Raw genomic sequence first — 11,896 nt, forward strand, 5'->3', positions numbered from 1 at the left:
TACAGGTTCAATCCTCAATACAGCAAAGTAATAATAACAAAACAAAAACACACACAACTCAACGACAGCATGACAATTCAATTTAAAAGCAGCCAAACTTTTGGTTAGGGAGATGGCTTAGTCAGTAAAGTCCCTGTTGCAAAAGCATGAGTATCCCAACCACCTACACAAAAAGCTGGGTGTGGCAGCACACACCTGACACTCACCACGGTGTTGGGGAGGCAGAGGGGATGGTTCCTGGTAGGTGCTGGCTAGACAATAACTGAATCAGTGAGCTCCAAGTTCAGTCAGAGACTCGTAACATCACACTACATAAAGATGGCTCAATAACAAACAACAGGCCCCTATATAACGATGTGCAAAGGCTATGCCACCTAGGTGTGTGTAAGTACATGCCAATGTTCACACTACAGTGAAATTCCTGAACAGGGCATTTCTCAGAACAGGGCATTTCTGCAGTTAAGCAATGCCTGCCTATCTGGAAGCCCAAGAAAGTATTATGGAATAAGCTGAAGGAAAGCCCTATTCAGAGAGGATCCCCTAATGCATTTTGAAATGGACTCAATGGAAAGCAGCCAAAGGTAAAATAGGCTTGAGAATCACTAAAATGACCTCACTGATTGAGACAAGATCAAACTTCGCAGTCCTAATGGGAGTCCTAATGTTTTTCTGATCTTTCCATGAAAAGACAACTAGCTTCAAGAACCTTCCTGTGGAGGAAATTCAATCAGATTTACTTCCTAAATTAAAAAATACGAAAATAATAAAACAACCATCTTTACCATAACTAAAGTAGAGCCCAGCTAGGTTGGCCACTTGTCACCCAGAATAAAGTCCTATGTTCACTGTCTCTTTCCAATGTTATAAATTCCCTGGACCCCACCCACATGCACAGACCACAACTGCCAGCACTGACAGTGACATGACTTGATTAAAACCAAGCAAACGACCATCACATACATTGAGTAAATTAAAAATCATTTCTGTAACTGTTGGGACATAGATCAGTGATGGCATTTGCTACCCAGGATCCCCCATACAGCAAAAAGGCCCTAAGATAACTTCAATGTAGCAGAATAGAACCTTTAAAAAATATTGTAACATTTGTATTATTTTGTTGTCCTCACAGTAGTAATTTTTAGATAAGCCTCACTCTGCAGCCCAGGCTGGCCTCACAGTCAGGGACCCTCCTACCTCAATTTCCTAAGTGCTGCTCCTGCTATAGGAAGGAATGAGCTACCACACCTGGCTAGTACCTTTTTTTTCCAGAAACAGATTTTAAGTATACTACATATAGTACACAGAAATTTGAGGCAGTATCTCCTCTAAACCCAGACATTCAATGAAGTTAGCATCTGTTTTTTGTGATACTTAACTAAGACTCCAGGTCTAACTGCAGGCTTCCACGCCTAACCATTTCAGGATTTATGTTCACTAGTTTCACAGAAACAACAAAACATCTGTTTCCATAGCATCCTATGCTTCCCCAACAGGATTTTATAATTTTTAGCTTTGTAAGGTACCTTACAAAGCCTGATGACTCTGATCCCTGGAACCCAAGAGGTGGGAAAGAAGTGACTCATAAAACTGTCCTCTGGCCAGGTGATGGTAGCACACACCTTTAATCCCAGCCCTCAGGAGGCAGAGGCAGGCGGATCTCTGAGTTCGAGGCCAGAACCCTGTCTCGAAAAATTAAAAAAAAAAATAGCAAAACTGTCCTCTGATGTCAATGCATGTCCACACACACAAAACTAATAATATTTCTCAAAAAAGTACATACTGATATCAGAATATAGTAAATAAAAGAGGTATCTTACAAAGCTAAAAATTATAAAATTTCTAGTTATGTGCTAGTTTTCATAAGCTACCTTTATTTTAGCATCTTCTACCTTTATTTGGTCTATATTTCTTCTTACTCTTCACAAAGCTGAGAAATGCATGTGCCCAACTGTGGTAATATTCACTCTATTTCACTCATCTAAATTCAATCAAGTCATAGACAGCAAAATTGAAAATTAAATTTGTCTGATGCCTATTTTCATATGGGGTAGGAGTTGATGCTAAACAATTGCACAAGCACATGTTGTTAACAAAACAGACCATCCTTAAACCCACAGCTGGCAGTGAGCAGCATCCAAATGCAGAAGATTGAATCGACTGCTCATCAGCTGATGATCAAAGTGCTAATTAAGTTTACAATAGAGCTTAGGTGTCAATACACCATTAAGTACAGGCTGCACAATAGTCATTGAGATGAGACCCTCTATAGTGGAAAATATCATAAAACCAGTGGGGCAAAAAACACAAAAGGGCACTAATACGAAAGATCAGAGTTTCATAAAGTCTAACATCTACTGCCTAAGACAAAAATATTTTGGCAAAAATGAATTGTCAGATTCCCTATAAATCATAAACATTTAAATATTTTTATGAATATACTAGAGGCAGAAAAGTTTATAAATATTACATATACTGCATGAGCTCTTCTGAATTATTTGCACTTTTACAAAATGGACAGAGAGGGCTGGAGAGATGGCTCAGAGGTTAAGAGCATTGCCTCCTATTCCAAAGGTCCTGAGTTCAATTCCCAGCAACCACATGGTGGCTCACAACCATGTATAATGGGGTCTGGTGCCCTCTTCTGGCCTGCAGGCATACACACAGACAGAATATTGTATACATAATAAATAAATAAATATTTTTAAAAAATGGACAGAGATCTTAATAGAATAGAAAACAAAATAGGATACAAGTATTATGGTGCAGAGAAACAGAACTCCTTTCAGTAAACATAATCCTAACTACACCTAAAAAAACTGAGACTTTGTATATTTGTATTCCAGAATTCAATGAAAATCAGTTCCTAAAAACTAAGACAAAACATTCAAACAAAAGCTCCACAGGAGCTGGAATGTAAGAGTACTTGCCTAGCACACTGAAGTCTTAGGTTCAATCCAAGCAAGGGGATGGGGTGGCATTCGCTCATAATCCTAGCACTGAAATGGAGGTGGGGTAATTAAGAATGGCTATAAATTCAAGGTCATCCTAGGCTATCTAGCAAGTTCCAGCCCAGTCTAGAATATGAGACTGTCCCAAAAAATAAATAAGCAAATAAATAAAATTTTAAAGCATAAATTCAAACAAGTCAAAAGAATATTCTTTTTATTATTAAGTATATTAAGTATCCTTAAGAAGACTAGAGGGGTATATTTTTATTGTATCTCACTTTTTTAGAGTCTTTTTTTTCTTTTGAAACCTTTTATTTTTATTTATTTACTTATTTATTTCTGTTTTCGAGACAGGGTCTCACTATGCAGCTCTGTCAATGGACTCACTATGTAGACAAGTGTGGTCTCAAACTCACTCCAAGTACTGGGATTTAAGGTGTGCCCCACTATACCCAGCTTAGAGTCTTAATATTTAAAAATGAAATGAAATCAAAACTAACTCATGAAAATGTCAAAAGCAAGGGGGAAAATGATGACATTTGTATTCAATTAACACTTGAGCATCAAAGCTTTGGCCAGCAGTGCTCAAGGTGTATTCCATCATGTTACTAGTTTCTATGCACACACGTGTTTTCAAATGGCTGCTACACGGCCCTAATTTTTCAAGACCCCTATTCAAAACACAGATACTTAATCTCTAAGTATCTTGAAAATCAATAGTTGAACCCATTGTAACATTTAAATCTGGATTTCATATTTTAAAAACCAAACTCAGATTTGTCCTGACTCTTTCAAACTTTGCTTTGTTTTTTTTTCTTGATTCCATAATTATTGATTTTACTCCTGCTTAAAACCTTAGATAACCTTTGATTTTTCAACCTCTGCCCCACTCTGCCAGACTCCACTCTTGCACAAGTCCTGGTCAGTCTCAAAGATCCCCTAAGCCTCTGCACATCTCTACCACGAGACCCAAAGGAAAGGCCCATGCCAGCAGAGCAAACTAAACTCCAATCATACCCCTGCCCCATCCATACTGACAATGTCACCTCAAAACCCAATGTCAGTGTCCTCCCCGTTTCTCTTTCACTAGTGTCCACGACGTCATAGAATGCTCCCAATTTATTTTTAATGCTTTCATCCCATGTTCCTTCAACTTTTTCTGCACCTTTGTTCTCGCCACCCTCTTCTACTGGTTTTCCATCCCATCTTCCTGCTTCCCACATCTCCACTTGTTACTAAAACCTACCATCCTAAAGCAGACTCCTTTCTCTACCACTCACCAGCACCTGGTTCATATGGATGGTCTTGCATTACAAGGCACTGTTTTTGTTAAAATTCATACCAGTCTCATCTCCCTAATTAGAAACAAAGTTCACAGATACTTTTCCTATAAGACTTAAAAGTAATTTCTGGAATGATCTGCATTACTATACAGAAGTAGACACTTAGGAGATAAAATACTCTTAGCAAGGCTTTATGTCAAGCATCAAAGTTGCATGAACTAAGTAAGATGTATTCAGAATTTGGAATTTTATGAACACAGAGGTAGGATACAAGGCTAAAGCTAGGTAGTAAAGTTGGGCTAGTCACCAACACTTCTCAGAGAACACTGCTGTTGATAGTTCAGAATTCTTCCATTTTTATCAACATATGTGATCAGCAAATGTGCCTTGCCAGAGCTCCTTTTCTGCAGAATGGGAACACATGTGGCTACGTATATTCTAACACAGGATGAGCAGAGCTCAAGGTGACCAGGACCACAAACTCCAGCTCCAGGTACTGACTAAGGAGAAAGGACACAAAACCAGAAATGCTGGCCCTGTTTCTGGATTTTTTTTTGAGCTTGACAAGCCATCTTCACCTCAATGTGGGGAAAATTCTGAAAATGCAAGTAATCATGAAAAATATAAATGATGCAAGACAAGACTTCCTGGTGACATCTTTTGTGTCTCGGGAGCCAGTCTTGCTTAACCTTGGCCCATGTAGTCATATGTAAAACAAAAAAAAAAAATCTACTTTAATTAAAAGCACATGAAACTCAAAGAATAATGGATAACACATAAATCTAAATGAATAATGTTTCAAATAACAAAGATTTATCTCCTACATCTGGACAGGAAGGGCTAGCAAAAGTTAAATTCGCTTCTAAGTCCAACTGGAAACACACTGACCTTTTATTTTCCTACTTAAAATAGCCTGAGTAGCTTGGCAACCCATCTATTCTGATCTTACCGTGCTTGAACAATGGGACAGCCATCCACCCAAATTTTTATTTATGATTCACTCACATGCTACTTTCTACTCTAGAATTAAGTTTAGACCACACTGTATTCAATTCAAAGCTCAGAAGTCATTCTTCTCTCAAGAGTATCTTAACAATTTTTAGTGCAGTTTCAACAAATGAAGCCTGGTTATGTGAGCTAACCTGAGTTAACTAAAAAATAAGGCTAAAGGAGTCTACCAGGACCTAACTGATACTTTGGTGATCTAAATGTGAGCTTACAATGTCACATCCGTATGTTTTCCATACTCATCTGCCTAATTACCTTTGCATCTTTTCACTCTCAAGCTTAAAACAAGAAAGAGCTTTGACACTAGTAACCAAATGCTCAGCTATTTTCTGACTCAACAGGAGTCACAGTTTAAGTTTTACAATTACAAAGACTCACAGAAAATGAGTTTTATGATGCTAATATATGAGGCAGCAAAAGGGCTCAGATAAAAAGCTTGCAACAGCCAGGCGGTGGTGGCGCACGCCTTTAATCCCAGCACTTGGGAAGCAGAGACAGGTGGATCTCTGTGAGTTCGAGGCCAGCCTGGTCTACAAGAGCTAGTTCCAGGACAGGAACCAAAAGCTACAGAGAAACCCTGTCTCGAAAAAAAAAATAAAAATAAAAATTATAAAGGCTTGCAACCAAGCCTAATGACCTGAGTTTGATTCCTGGGCCCCATAGAACCAACTCCTCCAAGCTGTCCTGGCTGCCACCTGTGTTCTGTGACACTCTCCCATATACACGCATGCATGCATGCATGCATGCGCGCACACACACACACACACACACTAAATAAATGCAAAAAAAATTGCGTAAGATGCTTTTCTGTGTTCATCACTCCACACACCAGTGTCTTTAACCAACTCACCAAACCTAATCATAGTAAGTGTAAATACACAGCCAATGCCATTTTAAAAGGTGACATAGTACCCTACTGCCCCCATTTTTTTGAGGTGCTAGGCAAGCAATCCTACCACTGAGCTCCATTTCCCAAATTCTTTTTTTAATGTTTCTGAAAACTGGCATCTTCATCTATCAGTTAGACAACTAGGAGATCCTGGAACGAGAATGATGGGGAAGCTTGTTCCCAGGAACCTTTTTATTGTTTGGATTCAAACTACTGCATGTATTGTCTACTCAAAATAAATAACATTTAAATGTAGAAAAGCACAAGAACCCCTTTTAAGGGCGAGGGATACACACACAGCTCAGTGGTCAGGAGTTTACCTAGCATTCAAAAGGTTGGGGTTTGACTCCTAGTACAGCCAACCTCCTTTAGTAATAGTCTAAAAATAACCAAGAAATATACGGCACATCCTTAACTCTTACAATTATAATCCCCCAACTACATTTTAAGCATACTGTGAAACTGTTACCAAAACTGTTACAGCCTCTCTCTTGTTCTTTATCCTACCACAAATGCTAACAAAAAATTTTAATGTATTTTCCACTAGAAAAATGCCAAAAGGAAAAAAAAGATAAAAGCACAATTATGACCTTTGGCTTATTATACTTAATATCCAGTCTATGACCTCACAAATACCAGTGCCTGGGACAGGATAAATCCATGTATGTAACTACAAGCCCATGTAAAAATTGAGTGCACATACATGTATGAGTAAAACATTACTCATATTAGACCAAGGGCATACTGGAAAATATCCCCAGCCAGCATTAACCACAGTAATCTTACATGAGACCCAATTTTTTCCTTCTGAGAAAACTTCCACTGAAAAGTGGACACAACTGAAAAAGTGAAAGGAGAGTGGCATGGGCTCCTCTCCTTTCAGCTGGGGAGTTAAAGAACATGAACTTCACTCAAAATAATTCCGTTAGCTAAGAGCAGAGCTCAGTTCTTGACCTCCTAACAAATTAGGTTAAAAAGTGATCTGACTGTCCCAGACCAACATTTAGGGCAAATGGACAACTCTGTCTAGCCCTCTGACTTTGGGCACTCCACAGAGGCCTATCCTCCGGCCTCCATGCCCTATCCAAGGCAACAAAGAGAGCTCTAGAGTCAGGCCTGGTTCAGCCAGCCTTCTCTAAGCTCTCCCTAGCCTCCAAGGCCCATACTCCTCTTATCCACCTAGCTGCCCTAGAACCACCCAAACTCAAGGCTTGAATTTCCTTCTTAGAGTTTTATACTTCATTATTCCTCTAGCAGAAGCTGAATACTTCACCAAAAAAAAAAAAAAAAACCCCTTTCCCAGCCCCTTTCCAGACTGATAAACTAGGGACAGATAGAGTGGCAGAGCAGAAACTAACGCACCAGATATGAGTGACGATCCGTGCCATCCTCACTCTCCTGCAGAATGTGTTAGGAAACCTACATTTAAAAGAGATAGCCAATAGGGAAGTTTCACATGAAACAATTTTAGGTCACAGAGATGCCAGTCCCCTTGGGTGGTGTTTACAACCTGGAACAAGGTGGAAGACCTTACTAACTCCATTTAAGTACGTTTCCAACACGAACTTTAGAACTATGGTCATTTATTACAGTTGTCTGTGTTCCCTCTTAACTCAGAAACCCCACTACAGATTCAGAGTAAGCCAAAGAAAATTATAGTTATTTAAAATTGGACTAATCTCTGCTACTGGTACAAGATGCTTCTGAAAGAAGAAGTTACCCACCAGTATACACAATGAGCTGTCCTCTATCGGGTCTGGTGAGCTAGTGTTACAGCCCCCAAGGTTCTACTTTATTCATTCTTTTCTTCCAAGAACATTACCACGCTAGCTTGGAATGTAAGATTCAGAGAACCCTGACTGAAGATCCCAACTAAAGCCCCTCTCTCAGATCACAGGAGCCTACCAGATTACTTGTCCAGATGGGTACATTCCAAGCCTTAAAACAGAGTTGTAAACTCCCGTTTCCGTAGGCATACCTTTGAGAGGGGCACACTTAAGATTCAATGTATTATCCACCGCCCATCACCTGCATGAAACTTTAATGTAGAAATCAGCTGCTTCAAAGACCACGGCCAGATAACAAAGAATGTAAACCTTCACTCAAAAGAACCAAGAAACAAAAAGACTACCTTAAAAACCAGACCTAGTATTTGTGGAATATGTGCTTCTTTCATGTTTTTTTAACTACCTTTCATCACTTAATCCTATTCAACTTATTCAAGGAAATTAAAAGAGCTGCCACAGAAGACTAGCAGGTAGTTAGTTTTAGTTCACAGGAAAGTTAAAAATAAAAAAAGGGGAGGGATGCCGGAAAATAAACACAAATCACAACTGTGTGTAATAAGAGTACGGTATACTCTTAAGTAGTGTCTACTACCCATCACAGCATAGGTTTGTGAAAAGCTCCCCTACCAAGCAAAGAGACCTAAACTCTACCATCATTCTACCCATCTGGGGCTGACTCTAACTTCCCTAAACCGACCTCACACATCTTTCTTCTACTCTATATATTCTTCTGTAAGGAACTCTGTGTTCCATCTTCTCTCTCACATCCTCCCAGTCCAACCCCCCAATCTCTGGTCTGGTCCCCAAAAGTAGACCTCATTCCTTCACCTCTCCAAGTAAAAGTCCTATATTTATTCTCTTTCCCTACTGGCTTCTTCCTCTAGAGAAAGGGGGTGTGGCGTCTTCAAGCACTGAACTGGAGCCACCTTGGTGAGCCCTCCCATTCAGGAGCCACTGTATTTTTCTTAACCCCAATAATCTTTTGTCCACAAAGTGGTCAAGCATCAGCTAAGCAGCCTCTCTACCTTGCTTGTGTTAGAGCCTAAGATCTTTCATCCTATGATCTCCTCCTCCACTGTCTTCTTAGAAATAACAGAAACAGGTGATACACTTTCTAGTGTTTGGGTGGTAACCTCAAACAAATACTAGAAAGATGAATACAGGAGGGCCATGAGTTCAAAGCTGGCTTGGGCCACACAGTGAGACTATCTCAAAACACCACACACAAAAGAAAACAACCAGTCTCACATATAACCCACGGTGGTTGTGCAATCTTCAGCAAACCCTTGAACTTGATCTCACTAATCAAAATTCGCAAGACGTTTCCAGATTCCCTCACACTCCGTATTATTCCCTGCTTGTATCAACTATATCATCACAACCAAAACAGTCAGATGTCTATTTACATGCAGTCATCCAACATCTGATTTCCAAAGATTTACACAGAAGCCCTTACTACAGTTAAAACAGTACCCCTCCCACCAATTACTATTTCAACCACAATGGCTCCAGCTTAGCTCTTCCCCAGAGTTCCAACGTGACAGCTGTGTCAGAAGTTGTCAGTCTCCTTTATCAGGGAGGAGCAGTCACCCTCAACTGCACTGTGTGGAAAAGGGAAAAGGAGAGAAGAGAGAGAGGCAGGGCTAACACTGCCGTCATCCCACCTGCTACATCTGCATTTCTCCCTGGCTAGCAGCATCCCTTTAATTTCTGTCCAGACCACTAGCTGAGAAGGGCTCGGCCTCTTGAATAAATCCACTGCAAGCCCTTACCTCACACTCAGAAAGAGTCAGCATTCTGGCTCCCAAGTACCAGACCATCAGTGTTATTTTTAAAACACAAAAACCTTTCTCAAGCTAGCCCTGGCATCTGTCTTCCAAGATGTAGGCCAATTAATGAAATAATCTAGGCAAAGCACTTTCTACGGAAAACCCGTTTGCTGAAGGGATTAACAACTACAAACTGGACCAGGTTAAGGCAAGTAACTAACAACTCGACAACCGCTCCGTCAGCCGCTGAGAGGCTACAGCAGGAGCGCTGGATGGTTTGACTGAGCCGGCTTCCTAGGAATCCAGAATCCAGAGTCCAGAAGAACTGCCTGCTCACAACAGTCCAACTCTGAAGTTGCAGGAGCGGCTGATGTGGAAGCCCACACCTAATAGTCAACTCTCTAGTCCCAGAACCACCAGGGGAAAAAGTCCCCGAGACCGAGGAAGTGGACAGAGCCCCGAGCAGAAGACCCTCTTTACCACTAGCACACCTGCGGCCCCCTAGACCACGCAAGACCCGCGTCCCGAACCGTGTGCGGCGGGCTGCTCCCCCCAGGCTCCCGCGTTTCCGGGTGGGTCTGTGCGAGGAGGGAAAGTCGCCGCGGCCTGGGGACCAGCAGACGCAGCGACGGGCCCCGACCCCCGCGCGTTCCGCCGCCCTCACCGTGGCTCTGCAGGATCTCGTGCTTGAGGCCGCCGGTGTAGTCGATGAGCTCCTCCAGGCCGCGCTCGCACAGCTGCCCGTAGCCCGAGAACTTGTGCAACACCTTCTCCAGCTCGCGCTCCACCGTCACGCACTGATCCATGCCGGAGACCGCGGCGCTCGGCTCCCCGGCGCTCGGTGGTCCGCAGCGATTCGGCCCGGGCCCCACCGAGGCCGCGTCCTGCTCCTCGTCCCCCAAGGCGGCGGGCGGCTCGGGAGGCTAAGGTAAGGCGGGCGCGCTAGCCGCGGCGCCGGGGTAGCCCCGCGTAGCCCTTGCCCGCCCGCCCCATGGCGCCCCGGCCCCGCCGCTCGCGCTCTCTCGCCCGCCCCACCCGGCGCCGCGTCCCGCCTCGGGCCCCCTGGCTCGTCGCGTTCGGCTGCCCCCCGGCGGCGCCGCCGATTGTTTTTGTTTTCACGGGAACCGGCCGATGACCTGGTTCTCCCGGGCGGCACCAAGAGCCGCGGCCCGGGAGGGGGTCGAGCCTCCCTCACGAGCCGAGGAGGCGGCGCGGGCCGTACCAAGCGCGGGCTCGGTGCGGGGTGCGTGGGGGAAGCAGCGCGCTAGCGCCGAGCGGAGGGTCGCGCCGGCGTTCGGAAGGCGTGGGCCGTACCACGCGGGAGGCGGCGAGGGAGCGCAGCGAGGGAGGAGCGAGCGGCGCAATTGGTCCGCGCCGCTGAACGGGGAACTTCGGCGATCGCGTCAACTACGCGGCCGGTAAACAAGAGGGTGGAAACCGTCCCCGGCGACTCCGCCCAGAAGCAAAAGACTGACCAATGGGCGCGGGGGTTACGAAAGAGCCGGACGTCCTCCAATCCCTGGCCGAGGCGTAAAATCTTAGCCAATCCGGAACGAGGGGCCAAACCAATGTGTGCGCTGTTGGAGGGGGTGGCTTGAAGAGCAAAGCGAGAATCTCCTTCTACTGGGAATCGGCGCGGGGAAGCTAGGCAGGAATCCGCAGGGCTGTTTTCCACAAGACTTCGCCCTAATCGCTATTTATGTTATCTCCGCGTGGCATCTTGACCAAAGTTCCGGCTTTAGGCCCGCCTCCCGAGACGAAAGGCAGTCGGGCTGCCTAGGGGTGGGGTCGCTCACCCGGTGGAAGGTGGTGGCTCTTCCTGGGATGGCTGGTGCCTAGCGTCTAGCTCTGGATCCCTGCTGTCCCTCCGCCTGTGAATGGCCTTTCCTGTCTCTTCGTTCACGTGCTGACGGATTGGCAGCGGTCACGAACACGAATCGGCGAGCTGGGCAACCTGGCCCTTGCTCCTTGCCCTTCCCTTCGCAGGTTTACCACGGGGTTCCGGCCTTGGCCGGTGCCCCCTTGCTCACCAGACTGCTACCCCACTAACCTTTCGCCGAATCTCGGCCTCACAACTCCTTCTAGGTCTGGGAGAGTTCACCTTCCAGGTCCTGAAGTTTCCAGTTTGCTAGTCTACTCATAGCATCCCCATATCCACCATGATTCTGTCACCTCTGCCTCCCCACATTTTCTCCATCAATCCCCATACCTC

The 11,896-nt window shown here is 44.3% G+C and overlaps 1 protein-coding gene across 1 annotated transcript in view; it reads right to left on the reverse strand.

The window, feature by feature from the left end:
- Positions 1-10,840, reverse strand: part of Rmnd5a (required for meiotic nuclear division 5 homolog A) — a 49,746-nt gene extending 38,906 nt beyond the window's left edge. Inside the window, 1 exon segment of the mRNA XM_050126411.1 lies at positions 10,349-10,840. Coding sequence (XP_049982368.1) covers positions 10,349-10,490 — 142 coding nt within the window. The 5' untranslated portion in view covers positions 10,491-10,840.
- Positions 10,841-11,896: the final 1,056 nt, after the last annotated feature.

This window comes from Alexandromys fortis, unplaced genomic scaffold (genome assembly GCF_014885135.2).
Source record: "Alexandromys fortis isolate MF-2015 unplaced genomic scaffold, M_Fortis_MF-2015_v1.1 scaffold_257, whole genome shotgun sequence".
NCBI lineage: Eukaryota > Metazoa > Chordata > Mammalia > Rodentia > Cricetidae > Alexandromys > Alexandromys fortis.